Source organism: Notothenia rossii (assembly GCF_949606895.1).
Source record: "Notothenia rossii genome assembly, chromosome: 7".
Classification (NCBI taxonomy): domain Eukaryota; kingdom Metazoa; phylum Chordata; class Actinopteri; order Perciformes; family Nototheniidae; genus Notothenia; species Notothenia rossii.
In genome coordinates this window covers 34688219-34703819 of record NC_136905.1, presented here as the reverse complement: position 1 = coordinate 34703819, position 15601 = coordinate 34688219, and the positions used below count along the sequence as shown (strand labels likewise).

At 41.0% G+C, this 15601-nt stretch overlaps 1 protein-coding gene across 2 annotated transcripts in view; it reads left to right on the top strand.

Annotated features, from left to right (window-relative positions):
- Positions 1-15601, top strand: part of tgfb2 (transforming growth factor, beta 2) — a 114353-nt gene that overhangs the window by 86360 nt on the left and 12392 nt on the right. For both annotated transcript variants that reach the window (XM_079640223.1, XM_079640224.1), the window contains exons 2-5: positions 7184-7347; positions 14381-14513; positions 14606-14716; positions 15190-15349. In XM_079640223.1, the coding sequence (XP_079496349.1) occupies positions 7184-7347; positions 14381-14513; positions 14606-14716; positions 15190-15349 (568 nt within the window). The remainder of the gene's footprint in view (positions 1-7183; positions 7348-14380; positions 14514-14605; positions 14717-15189; positions 15350-15601) is intronic.

Below are 15601 nucleotides of genomic sequence, written 5' to 3'. Positions count from 1 at the left end.
GAGTTATCTGAGCATCACTCTGTAAGACTCCAGCCAATGATGGTAGTGTCAAAGTACACATAAGAGTTTTCCTTATGTTGGGGGTTGCAGTAGTGTGAACAACATGATACCAATAGCTACAGCATTAAACCCCCCCCTAAAACCACAAACTGCTGTTTCCACATTACTGTTTACTTCAGCTCTGTACACTCTTTACACCATGACACCAATAGCCATCTCAACATTGGAAAAAAAGGGGAAAAGTAGATAATGCTTCACACAGAGAATGGTGAGGTGGTGTGAAAGTAGTCAGCATATCGTGGTTGGATGACATGTTATACAGCTCAAGTTGTTTGCCTGAAGCATACTGAGTCCCTGCAAAGAGCTTAGCATTTTTTTTACATATTGACCTGCAGTACAGTCAACATATTGTTTTATTTTAATACTTACATGTAAGTGTCAAACTACACAGGTTATTTTTTGTGGTGTGTGAGTGAACTGAAACCTGCCTCAGTGTACCTCAAGGAGTCAGTACATCAAAAACATTTTATTTTATCCAATGTCTATGTTTTTTTTTTAGGGTTTTCCCTTTCCTGTAGTGTGTTATAGTTTTTGGTGCATGTAAATGGTCTACAAAGGCTAAAATCCCAAAGTTGCCTCTCACACATATCCCACAGTCATTAAACATAATGGCATCACTATGTAACACTTGCGCTTCAACACAAGAGAAAAGAGGTGCTGCAGCACAGGCAGTTTGAGAAAAATAAAGAGCTATTTGAACATTAAAGCATAGAGACATGTCACAGTAGAGACACTAAATACTGATATGAACCTGAACATCAGCATAATATGTCTCCTTTAGTTGTTAATTGCATCGAAAATATTGATATGAGAGCAAATATCAGTCTTACCCTAGAACTGGGCTCTACAACTGGATGTCCATCAGAATGTGTGTGTGTTTGAATGTGAGTGTGTGTCTGCCATTCCCAGCATGTGTCAGCGTGGCCTCTGCTCAATGCTTCCAGTGTTGTGTTCAAGCACAGCGCACTCATTCATGAGGCTCTGCAGCAGTTTGTGTAAACTGTTCACCTTCAGCTGGTCCTCTGGAGTTTGAAGTGTGACTTTCTCCATTGAGGAATGGGAAGGAAACAAGAAAGAGCATTGTTAGTGTTGGCTCATCTGCCTCCGCTGCTCACACTGCATACTGCTCAGTGTCGGCCACTGACCGGATGGAGCAGAGGGATTAAACATGTTGATATGTGCTTGTTTGATCAGAGCATTGCTTCGGAGTTCATACAGGTCATACGCTTGCCATAGACCATCAACTGGCGGCCAGCGGTCCATATCCGGCCCGCCAGACAATCTCATCCGGCCCGCATGACGGGGGTGACTGGCGTTGGCGGAGTGGTTAGTGCGTTCGCCCCCCACTCGTTTTCTTTTCATGTTAATGTTTTATACAAACTATCGATCTGATGTTGTTGGCTGCAACTTTGGAGTAGCTCACATATTGTGCTTCCACAAGACCTGCACGATATGACCAAAAATGTATGTCACAATATTTGTTTTGTATTTTTTAGTGACAATTTTATACAATTAAATGGGATGCCCCTCTCTAAAACTTTATTCAATCTCTTTTCACTCTACAGACAATGAGAACATGTCTTAATTGCAAATATAAATGAAAATATGGTAACGGCCTTCATAATGTATGAAGTTAATGTTATGTGATTCATTTAAAAAGTAAACAGCTGTGTTTTTCTAAGTTGTGAGTGAACTTTAGGCCTATTTCTACGTAATATTGTACATCTTACCATAGTCTATGATTTCAACCCACGGGTAGAATGAGTTTAAAACAGTCTATACAGCAGACTCTGTTAGACCCAAACTTTTCAAAAAACACTGCTGTAGGAAATGACACATGAAGATCGAGAGCAGTGTTCTTGTCAAAACAGACGGTGAAAATGAACTGCAAAGAGGGCGAGTAGCAGCACAGAGTTCAGTGGCAGCCTGCACAAACTTCAGACAGTATAACTGTCAATGTAACGGAGTTCATCAGGTACTGCAGCTATCGTGTTTGTCCTAAAACCAAAATGTGTTTGTTTATCGTGATAAGATCGCTACTGTAAAATCCTACATCTTAAACAAATTCTTGCTTATCTGGTATAGCAACACTTTCAAGATTCAAATGTCTCAACAAGGGTTTTGGTTGGATTTTCATCATTAGGTCAAGTTTAAATCATTCCAATACTTTGATATTTGAACTAAAACCTTCAAAAATACATTCCCATCAACCTTAGCTGTGCTTATAAGCAGTGGTTAGCATGCTCACACATTTAAATAGGATCAGGGACACTGTAAAAAATAACCCAAATTAGCTTAAGATCAGAATTGTAACATTGTCACTGTGAATTTGAGCATTTTGACAACCATTTAGCTCAAAACTGCTGTACTGAAGATCTTCCTGTTGTTCTGACACTCACAACTCCTGGTTGGAGCAAAGGTGTTGCAGCATCTCAACAAATACATTTAAACCCATGCATACATATAGATATCTGCTGCTGGAGTTGGCAAATATTGGGCAAATATGTTAACTTGTGTCCTGATGGTAGGCTGAATATGCTGAGTGTAGAGAGAGATAGACACTCTGGAGACAGCCGGCTGAAACACAACAGCGGCGAGGTATTTCTCAGGGGAGTGTGAGGGTCCTGGGAGTTGGCTGGGCAAACAGTCAGAAGTTGAAGCGGACAGTAAGTCTTTCTGTATGCTTCATTCTTCTGCCACAGTGTGTTTCTGCTATTATGTCATTTACATAGATACTCCAAATCCACCAAGGATGGCACTTTCTCTCATCAAGCAAATAAAAAGGATTCCCACTGGCCTGCTCACAGCTCTACGTGCAGTACTGTAGTACAGTACTCTGTGCATTCTAACCACAATGTACTCATTCATATGGACTGCAGCATGTTCACATTTGAAAAGCTTGATATGTTATAGCCAGGGTTGGGAGAGTTACTTTGGTTACTTTACTGATTTGGCTTTTCTTACTCATATATTCTTGAAACATAAAGTGTTCTGTTTTCTGAGGAACATTCATGACCAAGTATTTGGCAGATTAGTGAAGCTGGATACTAACAATGTACATAGGAAGTCAATTATCCTGCAGGGAGTCGGCTTGCTCTGTTCTTAAGAGACAACATATTTTCTTAAATGTTATTACATGGGAGTATACATAGTGTCAGGGCTGTCTGCATGTGGTCTATAGCTTTGATGTTTAATGAACTGCCAGAGGGGCAAAAACAAGTTTCCATGTCTGTGAACAATAAAGTCGTATTATTCTATTCTAAGGGAAAACACTTTCAGTAAACTGCATGACTGTGCAAATACTTAAGTATTATAGAGAAAGGTTTAAAATGGATCTGTCTCATATGACTCTTTTCACAACTGCCGCTGTCTGTTAGAAAGGCTGTATTCTGCTTCTTGTGGTTTTCCCTTTCCTGTAGTGTTTTATATATGTTTTAGTGCATGTTAATGGTCTGCAAAGTCTAAAATCCCTGTGTTCCCTCCAGAGGGAGTTTCTCTTTACTTCACTTTAAAATGTTACGGGGTAAATCTGCATTTCGGTATGAGGACGCACGCCGAAAGTAATAGGGTCCAGCGCCACTGTTGCCAGGTTTAGAAAAAACCCTGTAACACTTGCGCTTGTGGTGAAACAAAATTAAATCTGAGACAGTACATCTAAAGGTTTGACAAGAATTGCCATATTAAAAAAAAAGTAAAGGACATGAATCAAAAATGTATTTCTCTTGTGTGTGTGTGTTTGTGTGTTGGCCTGTCAGCTGCTGCATGTCTGGCTGCTTGCTGTGGTTGTATTCTCTCTCTAAACACACCGCAGTGTCTTGCTAATCCTGGGCTTCTGCCTTACGTTACAGCCATCATTTTCAGACCTCCGGGCCTCCTGATTCATCGTGCTGTGGGACGCTGACAAACACTTCTCCACCGCACACATGGTTCTCAGTATTCCGCTGTTCATGTGTGTGTGTTCCACTGCATCTGTCAGACATGGCAACACATGTGGCTGTCAGTGCTGCGCGTGTCCCCCCCAGTGCTGTGTAAGCGTATGTCAAACACTTCCACACACATGGTTCTCAGCAGTGTGTTAGTGGGATTGTGCTGCTGCTACTGTGCATGGCGGCTGTCACTGGGTGTATAGGGTTCATCTGACCTGGCTTTGAAATGTTTGACGCCAGGAGAGATATCATTCAGACTTTAAAGGCACACTCTGGACTCGGCAGGATCTGTTTACTAGTCCCAGGGAGTAGAAATCATGAAAACATTAGTTGTTGAAAGTACCTAAGTACATTTACTAAAGTACCGTACGAAAAGGGGCCCTATTCTGCAGATTTTCAGGTTCTTATTATACATTTTTTGTCTCTTCTGTGACATGTTTACATGCTTTAATGTTTAAAAAACTATTTAATTTTGTCATACTGCCTGTGCTGCAGCACCTCTTTTCACCCTCTGTCTGAAACCAAAGCCCGGTCTGCTCTAATTGATTAGCTTGCCAGCTCTGTTGTGATTGGTCAATCGCTTAGAGATGTCCCATCCCTTAGCCTATCAAGTACAATTTGTTGGAGCTAGCCAATAAGTGTGAATGTTACATAGTGATATAATTATGTTAGGGAAGTAAACAAAGGAGTCCAATGGAGGTGTTTCCGGCAGGGGGGAAACTCCCTCTGGAGGGAACACAGGGATTTAACCTTTGCAGACCATTTACATGCACAAAAACCTACAGTATATAACACACTACAGGAAAGGGAAAACTCCAAAAAGCACAATAAGACCCCTTTAGATTAATTCTGATCCTGAGCCACAGCTCAGACATACACAAAAGAAAAATAGAAAACACAACAACACTTACATCCATGTTGTTGTGTCCGTCAGAACCGCTACAGTTTTTAGCCGTCAACATTCTCCACCCAAACTTTTACTTATTCGTTGACGGGGCGCTGTTTTACCAAAACAGAAATATCCCGATCTGATACCGACTCAATCCAACATATACAGGACTGTCTCAGAAAATTAGAATATTGTGATAAAGTTCTTTATTTTCTGTAATGCAATTAAAAAAACAAAAATGTCATACATTCGGGATTCATTACAAATCAACTGAAATATTGCAAGCCTTTTATTGTTTTAATATTGCTGATTATGGCATACAGCTTAAGAAAACTCAAATATCCTATCTCTAAATATTAGAATATCATGAAAAAGTATACTAGTAGGGTGTTCAACGAATCACTTGAATCGTCTAATTAACTCGAAACACCTGCAAGGGTTTCCTGAGCCTTGAAAAACACTCAGCTTGGTTCAGTAAACTAAATCACAAGTATAGGGAAGACTGCTGATCTGACTGCTGTCCAGAGGACCGTCATTGACACCCTCCATCAGGAGGGTAAGACACAAAAAGAAATTTCTCAAAGAGCAAGCTGTTCACAGAGTGCAGTTTCAAAGCACATCCACAAAAAGTCTGTTGGAAGGGGGAAATGTGGCAGGAAACGCTGCACAACCAAGAGAGATGACCGCAGCCTTAACAGCATTGTGAAGAAGAGTCGCTTCCAGAATTTGGGGGAGCTTCAAAGACAGTGGACTGAAGCTGGAGTCCAGGTATCAAAAGTCACTGTTCACAGACGTGTCCGGGAAATGGGCTACAATAGCCGTATTCCCATGGTCAAGCCACTTCTGAACTCAAGACAACGGAAGAGGCGTCTGACTTGGGCTAAGGAAAAGAAGCACTGGACAGTTGCACAGTGGTCCAAAGTCCTCTTTTCAGACGAAAGCAAGTTTTGTATTTCATTTGGAAGTCAAGGCGCCAGAGTCTGGAGAAAGGCTGGAAAGGAGCAAAATCCAAGTTGCTTGAAATCCAGTGTGAAGTTCCCACAGTCAGCGATGGTTTGGGGAGCCATGTCAGCTGCTGGTGTTGGTCCACTGTGTTTCATCAAGCCCAGAGTAAATGCAGCTGTGTACCAAGAGATTTTAGAGCACTACATGCTTCCGTCTGCTGAAAAGCTCTATGGAGATGAGGAATTCATTTTCCAGCATGATCTGGCACCTGCCCACAGTGCCAAAACCACCAGTAACTGGTGTACTGACCATGGCATTACTGTCCTCGATTGGCCTGCAAATTCCCCTGACCTGAACCCCATAGAGAATATGTGGGGTATTGTGAAGAAGAAGCTGAAAGACACCAGACCCAACAATGCTAATGAGCTAAAGGCCGCTATTGAAGCATCCTGGGCATCCATAACACCTCAGCAATGCCACAGGCTGATTGCCTCCATGCCACGCCGCATTGATGCAGTAATCCGTGCAAAAGGATTCCCAACCAAGTACTGAGTGCATTAATGGACATTTTCAAATGTTTGATTGTGTTTTGCTGTTATAAATCTTTTTTTTTTACATGGTCTGAGGAACTATTCTAATTTTTTGAGATAGGATTTTTGAGTTTTCTTAAGCTGTATGCCATAATCAGCAATATTAAAATAATAAAAGGCTTGCAATATTTCAGTTGATTTGTAATGAATCCAGAATGTATGACATTTTTGTTTTTTTAATTGCATTACAGAAAATAAAGAACTTTATCACAATATTCTAATTTTCTGAGACAGTCCTGTAAGGTGGTGTAGAAATACAAGCAATGTGTTTGTTTTGTATTTATTACCAACCAAAATGTTGGGGATGACCTCTTTTGAATTATGAATTTCCATGTCTTCTTCTTTCCAATATTTGGATTGTATGATATGTCTTAAATGCTATCAAATTAACACACATTGAAAATATAGTGAGTCTATAGCCTGCCTTACTCTGAAAATCTTAAAATGTTGTCTTTTCAAAAATGTATTCTTAATCCCAAAAACTCTGTTCTCTATACTTGTATATTTATATATACTTTCTGTGCAGCTGTCAACAAACCACTTAAAAGGAATATATTATTTAAATTTGTATTGGCAGAGTACAGTTCTCTGACACACTGTGAGGTCCCCATCTTTCCCTGTTTTCCGATCCCAAAAAGTTTTCCAATTTCAGTGTGGATCACCACAGATAAAGTAATGTCTCCCTGGAGAGATATCGAGTCCTTTTGTCTGTTCTCTCGCTAACATTCACACACTTATCCTTAATCAGCCGCTCTCTCTCTGCTTTCTTATAGATGTAATCTCTCCCACACACTTCAACCCTTACTTCAGGCGGCTGACGTTTGATGTGTCCTCCATGGAAAAGAACGCCTCCAACCTGGTGAAGGCTGAGCTCAGGATTTTCCGTCTTCAAAACCACAGGGCCCGGGTGTCTGAGCAGCGCATTGAACTGTACCAGGTACACACACTTCCCCCGGGCGGGAACCCTTTATACAAATAAGAATGAACAGTTATTACAATTTACAAAGTACATCGGGTAGAAAAGTAGCAGCGGCAGCAGCAGTATTTGTAAAATAAATTAAGGGTAACATGTAGAATGTGGTAGAAGGTAGAACACAGAGGTACAATTATATATCGCGCAGAGTTACGTACAGATTCTTGTTACAGTGTTAAGTAGTCAAACTAAGAAGACAGCAAGCAATAATAAAACTTTTAACTAGTTACATATTGCACATCGATTTTATTGCACATCAGTGATGTCAGAGTCTTTGTTTTGTTTGTTTGTGGTTTTTGGATGTTTTCATCATTCAAGAGTTTTATTTGGGCGAGGAAAGGTTTAACATTTATTTTTACTTTAAAGTGGACCTATCATGCTATATTTGAATAATATAGTGTAGGACCATACCTATATAAGGCATATTTATACTTTTTATTTTTCAAAATATCAAACAGATCATGCATTTTAGCCATTCCTCATTTCGCTCAATTTAACACTGTCTTTGCATGGGCTGATTCTGTGAGAACAGCACCATCTACAGGCCTGGCATATGTACTACATCGTCTCCAGCGCTTTCGAACGGCAATGTCCGTGGCTGTCTCCTCCTGATTGGTAGAGTTGGCCCAATAGCCGTTGAGCCACTTCTGTGACGTCATAGAACTGTTCAAATCTGGATCAGTCTGTATCAGATCCGTTGCAGCCCCCTTTTTAAGAGATTTGGGTATGGAGGAAAATAGAGAGGGTTGTGTTTTCTGACACTTGGTGAGTTCCCTGGAACACCGGGGACACATATTCATGTATAAAAGACGTACAAAAGTGCATTTTGCATGATAGGTCACCTTTAACTTCCTGATTAGATTGAAAGACAACACTTGAACATTGTTATTGTGTGTAAGATGTGTGAAAGCTTCTCCAGATCTCATCCAGCCTAGGAAAATGTGAAAAAGTGGTTTCCTCAAAAACCTTTACTACAAGCAGTGAGGCTGTAAGCAACACAAGACATGTATTAATAACAGTGTGGATTATGTGCACTGTACAGACACAATTAAAATTAACCTGAATCATAGCTAACAAGACCAGAAACACTGACCAATCAGAGCAGACTGGGCTTTTTGAGAGTGGGGCTTTAAAGAGACAGGCACTTAAAAAATGTTTTTATAAACTGCCGGTTAATACATGTGCTGCTGTGATAGATGAGAACAACGCATCTGGATACTTTCCCTCTACGTACGGCCATGCCCCTTTTGGGGGGAAAACACTTGCTGTCACTTTCGCCCGGAAGGGACGGTTGTGTTTCGCTCATCTATCTACAATAAGGTCCCAGTCCATTTCTTCACAGATAAACACAATTCAGATCAAATTAAACTCTCCTGGTTAAATAATCAGTAAAACAGATAAGCAGCAGTGCTAGAAAATATCTGGATGTAGCTTTCGAATAAGGGACCCTTGCAAAAGTTATATCAATTGTAACTAATGGAATTGTTCATGTTTTACAGATCAGCTATTAACTATTGAGAAAACAACACTTGGGTTGCCCACATTGATGTTTAAAGACAACTGGATACATTGTTGGAGGCGGGGGCGTGTTTACTTTTTTGAAACTTGATGGAGGCCACATGAAGCCAAAATTGCTTTTTCTTTAAGCCCCGCCTCCAATCCGCAGCTTCATGGTCGCTCACGGCTCAGTCAGATGAATGACTAGGGCAAATAATGTTGGATTCGGATTAAGCACATTTTACAACTTTTAGAAAATAATAAGGTATAGTGAAGTGTACACCCTGGAAAGTTGATTTATGTAAAAAAAGAATAACAGCAGTCTTTTAACCAATGTAAGTCGAAGGGGAAAAAGTATGTTTGGGACCAATGATGTCATAGATTGACACAGAGGTTGAGCTTGGTCACCACGAAAAATTTGCTTCAATTTCTGCCTCACTTGTGTTGTGTGGCTCAGGTTCATCCTCTTACTACAGTTCATTAGGAATCAGAAAAGACCACCTTTTGGAAAAGAGCTGGAGAGCTCTAAAATCCATTGCGAAATGAAATAGCAGAAACTCAAACTTCATTAACAAGAAAAGCATAGGCCATAGTGTCTAACAGCAGCATAGCTCAGACAGGGCTGCATTATAGCAGTACTAATAACACCTGAGGTGGACACATAAACACATAAGACTGGTACTGTTCACAGGGATGATTGTTTCTAACACACTGATGATTCGACATTAGTGATGGGCCCTGCAGTCACCCCTGGCTGCCTTTCTGTCAGCCTGTCTGCACCCCCCCCAGGTCACATTTTCACTTACAGACAAGGAGCTGACAGCTGGGCAGCACTCTGCTCCAAACACAGATCTTCTCACGCAAGCGCCTAGAAGTGTGAGGGAGGAAGGGACGGGCAGGTACAAAGAGGGAGACCCGATAACATGCACCTTGTTCACATCCATCACACTCACACACACTTATTTATGTCTATACATAGTAAGACTGCTGACTCTTAAGACTCAATAATGCACAGTTTTAACAAATTATTACAAGACATTTCATGTCATAAATTCATGTCAAATGAATTAATTTTCTTAAACAGTAATGCCAGGTGACACTATCACCAGTTGGTTATATTTGTAAAACACAAATGAGTAGAACTTTAAAATTCCTTGGATTGTCTAACTTCAGGCCGGTTCCACTTTATTCCAGTATTGAGTTTTGTTACTGCACACAAGTGTGGAATTAGACGCAGAGGCTGCCATACAAGGTGCACCTGCTCAGGGAAACTTAGGCTGGAGCCACACGAGGACGATAACGCAAACAGACCGAAATCGATATTAAAAAAGTCTTCCGTCCACACGCAATAGGCACCAGAAACGTGTCCGTTCACACGAGACCGCTCCAAAGCGCTGGAGACGCTGTAGTACATATGCCGGGCCTGTAAGTGCCGCTGTACTCCTGCCACAAAAGCAGCGAAGAAGAATTCCCGCGCATGGTTGCCATGGTTGCCCTTCTGTTTATTCTCCGCTGTGGACGCTCTGGCTCTTTTTTTTCCCTCCCCGAGGCAAGCGTTTGCTCCTGCTGCTGTAATTCAATACAATCCCTCCCTCGCTGTAATTCTCTGCGGTAGTCCACCAGCAGATGACAAACACCCACCTCTCCGCCTCTTCCGAGGGACGAGGGGACTGTGCGGCAGAGTTTCAGTTCGATTTTTTTTCCGCCGGTCAACATGTCCGTTAAAGTTTAAATCTTCCGGACAAAATTAGAAAAGTGCCAGTCAGAGGTCTTTTTTGTTATTTATTGAGATTTAAAACAAATTGATAATGACTCTATATAATAATATTCTGACAGCCCAACAGCTGACCTCTGAGCAGGAGAGGTGGGAGAGGCGGGGCTATTGCCTCAATGTTATCAGGAAATGATCGTATAGGCATAAACACGGTGCCGTTTGCCCCCCCCCCCAGAGCGTTTCGTTTGCAGATCTTCCCACCTTGGGACCCGTTATTGTTTTATGCGTTTCCATGTCGGCCTCGTGTGGCCGAACCATCTATCTGATAGAGAACTGTAGCGGATATGACCGTTATCGTCCTCGTGTGGCCGGGGACTTACATTCAGACACGTCATTGGCCATGCTATTGGCAGCCATTTGGGGTTAAGTGTCTTGCCCAAGGACCCATGGATGTCATGGTTTTGGATTTATGTTGTTTTCATTTTCCACCTTTTATTTTTGAAATGTTTTCCTCGTTGTGTCTTGTCTGGTCCTGCTTCCTGTGTTTGCCTCCCTGTCTTTAGCTTCCCTCCTGTGTCTGATTCTCTGATTGTGTTCACCTGTTGCCCTTGTGTTTCTGCCTCCCCTGCCCAGCTGTGGCTTGTCCTGTGATTACCCTTCTGTGTATTTCGTTTTGTCTTCCCCTGTGCTCCATGTCTGATCGTCGTCTCTTAATGTCTATGATACCTGCCCATCGTTTCATGTCCATGGTCCATGCTCGTTCACGCTCGTTTATGCTTGTCCATGTCTCCTGCCTGTTCCCATCTGTAAGTTTGTTCCTGTCTGTCTTGCTCCCCGGTTTTGTTTATGTTAATTAGTTTCTTATTTTTTCTGTCTTCGGCTATTTATTTAATAAAGCTCTCTTTTTGTTACCTAACCTTTTTTTGTATTTATAACTGCACTTGGTTCCTATTTTCCCCATCCTGACAATGGACATGTTGACCATGTCCGATTGGTGGACGAGCACTTTAACTCAAAGCCACAGTAGCCCACTGACCATTGAAAGAACCCTTCGATATATGCTTTTAAAATCTATGGATGAAAAAAACCATGGGGGAATTATTAACTCAAAAACACTTGATTTGATAATTACCCAACTCAGATGACGGAAGCCCTAATAACTTTTTACTTAGTTCAAGGACTGTGAATCTTTCATTCATTACATATATTGAAAGCACATTTGGAAGGAATCTTTAATGATCAGTATAAAAAGGGGCAATAAATACAGAGAGCCAACCAACAACACACTCAAAGACACGTTAGTCTTGTTATAAGACTTTCAACAGCTAATTCAGACCAACTTTTGTAAACTGATCTTTAGGGTACTTTGATAAACTTAAACACAAGACACGTACTTGGTTAGGTTTGGGAAAACAGAAGTTGTTTATTTTTTAAGTATATTTCTTATGTAACTCTAGTTATGTATGTAAGTTATGTACATGATTTAAGTTGACTTACATATGTTACTCCATAGCTGCCCCTCCCTCTAGAGCTCTCTTGACAAACACCCATTACTGCATCATTCTGTCCATGTTTGAATAACACATAAAAACTATACTTTTAGAACTGCTTTTGTTGTGTATTGTATACTTTGACGTGGACCTCCCACGGCCGTCTATCGCTTTTCTTACTGAATCCCTGCCACAATGTTTTAACACATATGTATTGAAAAAGCAACACAAGTAAAAATGAGGATCTAAAGCTGCAATTACATGATACGTGATAAAACAGCTCTTCGTTTGACGTTGCCTTTGTGTTTCTATGGAGAGAGCAGTGCTGTTGAATATGTGGAAGCCCTACCTTCGGAGTCCAGCACCACTTGAAAGTAAAAATTATGATTAAAACTTTGTTTACTGCTGCCCTTTCAACACGCAACCAATCAGATGACAGCTGTATGAAGCAGTGCAAGCTAGCAAGGGAGGAAACCATAGAAACAAAACGTAACTAGCTATTTTCACAAACCTTGCGTTGAGCAAAGAGCAAATCAAGCATCATGTGAATTCAGCTTTAGACATAAAATAGAGCAGAAACACAAAAGTCTTTAGAGGATCATGAGTATATTACAGTGTTACAGTCACCTAGACGGGTCAACAAGTACAATCCTCAGAAGAGTTATAAAATCTCTTTCTTCCACATCATAAAAACTCATTAATCTCACCTGTGATTCTTCTCTCTATTTACTGTGTCTACGCTTCACTCAGGTTTTCCTAACCAGTCCTAACAGGAGATCTCAGTGAGAGCAGCAGGAATTGTGTTTTACACATTAGGCAGGGATGAGCCAACAGAAACACATGGTTCTGAAGGACAGCTGAATAACACACTCTGTCCAGCATCTGGTTACTCTCTCAATGCTCCTCCCAGACCTGGCCAATCAATCAAAGAGAGAGAAAAGAGCGGACTGCTAGACCTCAACCAACGCCTCAAACAATTGTCCTCCAAATATACTATGTCTGCTTGTGTGTCTTCTATGCTAATGTATGGTGTATTAAGTTATGACTTTCTGTGTTAGTGTTTTGTGATTGTGTCTGTTTAGAATACACTGCATTACCAAATGCAAACACAGCAGGTGGTAAAGCTCAGTAAACTGCATATTTGGTAACTGATTTTGCAGTAACAGATTTTTCCTTAAAGTTACTTAAAGGAAAAAAATACTTTGGTGTCCCGTATTTCTGATCTAGCTCTAAAGTCCTGACACATTAATCGAATGGCACTACTGGAACTAAATGCACAGTGCTTCATAGCAACAAAGCAACAAACTACAGCACACATTGAGAGGACAAATTATGCTTAATAGAAGCGCGAGTGTTACATAGTCATTATTTTATGGAAGTAAACAAAGAATGGACACGTTTCAGGAAGGGGAGTGTCATTTCAGCCTTTGCAGACCACTTACATGCACAAACTCCTATAACACACTACAGGAAAGGGAAAACCCCAAAAAGCATAATAGGGCCTCTTTCAATTAAGTGACACTTATTATGATCTATGTTCAGACTATATATTTGTCCCAAGATAATACGTTGACTGACACTTCCTCTCCACTGACTTAAGATCTAATGCAAATTTGTGTTGTTGAAGATATTCACATATTGTCTCTACACAACAGTTAATTTGTGTTTGACTACCCTGAAGTTCAGGCAGAGGAAGACTCAGGGTGGGGGTTCCATTTCAGGTGTGCTTCGGCCCAATCTAGCCCCCAGATGCTACCTGGAATGAGACAAAAAGTGCAAGATGAAATAGAAAGAGATAAGGGAGACCGAAAGAAGGGATGAATGTTTGAAGGGATGAAGGGTCCGGGAGATGAAGGGATGTAGCGATGTGAAAAATAATGGGGTAGGAAGGGGAATAGATGAATTGAATTGAATTGAGAAGGGGAGGTTGGGTCTTAAAATTGAGAGACAAACAAGGCCGGATTAGAGGTGTGGTTCAGGTTTGGCTCTACCCCCGAACCTTTTTGCTAATTCACTTCATTTCTTTAACCATGACTGCAAGCTTTCTCTAACTTAAACAAAGAAGTAAAGTCACAAAACCCTGATTAAACCTTCACCAAAAGCTAATCAGAAATAAACTAATATTGTAGTAGTAGTAAAACTAGTATCATTTTGAAAGGCAATAATAGATGATGGAAATGCATATATATCTAGACATTTCTCTGTATCTACTGAGACTACTCCAAGTTTCTTAAACTGAAGTAATTACATTTCTGTTATACAACTTTAACCTTGCTTGCCTCTGTTTTCTACACAGATTTTAGGACACAAAGACCTGACGTCCCCGACGCAGCGATATATAGACAGCAAGGTGGTACGAACACAGACGGAGGGCGAGTGGCTCTCCTTCGATGTGACGGAGGCAGTGAGTGAATGGATGAACCACAGAGGTGAGCACATGTCCCCCCCATCACATTCCTCATGGTTTACCCCATGTGTTGTTTGATTTCATCCTCTTGTTGTGAATTGTCTTTATCCACAGACAGAAACAGTGGTTTCAAGATCAGCCTGCACTGTCCATGCTGCACCTTTGTGCCATCAAATAACTACATTATTCCCAACAAGAGTGAGGAGCTGGAAGCACGCTTTGCAGGTAAGGAGAACCAGAAAAATGTTCAGGTTAAGTCTGGTGCTTTTCCAAATTGAATGAATGTCAACAACTCTGATGAAAACACAAGCATTGTGTTGTTTATATTGTAATTTCCTGATGACCCTATACCCTATCGATTAAAATGTATAAAACCAATGCATTTATACATCATTTGCTAAAAAAGCACAAGGTTTTTCATAGATTTAGCATAATGATTCTGTCAAATTGCACAGAATTTATGCATTTAACTCTTAAATGTACACATGTATCTACCTGTAGAGCATGCTATAGGGACCCCCCAGAGGGTTTGAAGTGTAGGCACCAACGTTTCACTATATCCTGTAAGAGCCATGGGGTTAAGCCAAAGTCGGACTGGCAATCAATATCACTGGTGGGCTGACCTCACCCCCCAATAACTTCCTATGAAGCTAATTTGTGCCTTAGATGCAGCTTATTGGTCTCTGTTATGTTTCCAGGTATTGATGACAGCTTCGTCCATAGTGCAGCGGTGCCTAAGCACAGATCCCGGGCTCCACACCTCCTGCTCATGCTGCTGCCTTCATACCGGCTGGAGTCACATTCCCACCAAACCAACCATCGAGCCAAGAGAGCTCTGGATGCTGCCTATTGCTCCAGGTACTAACCCGGAATAAGGGTTACTTTAAAAATATATTCCGTTAAAATGACCAGTCACCTGTAAAGTAAGTCTATAAACAAATAATTGAACAAGTGAGCACATTCTACTGTTTAAAAAAAAAGGAAAATGCTCCGTTTTAATTTAATACACACAGTTAAGCTCACACACACTATTTTATGAACATATAGGTTCACCTACAGGAATTAAAAACAGAACAAATGAACCAAAGGCGGAGGGAGGGGAGAGAGGGG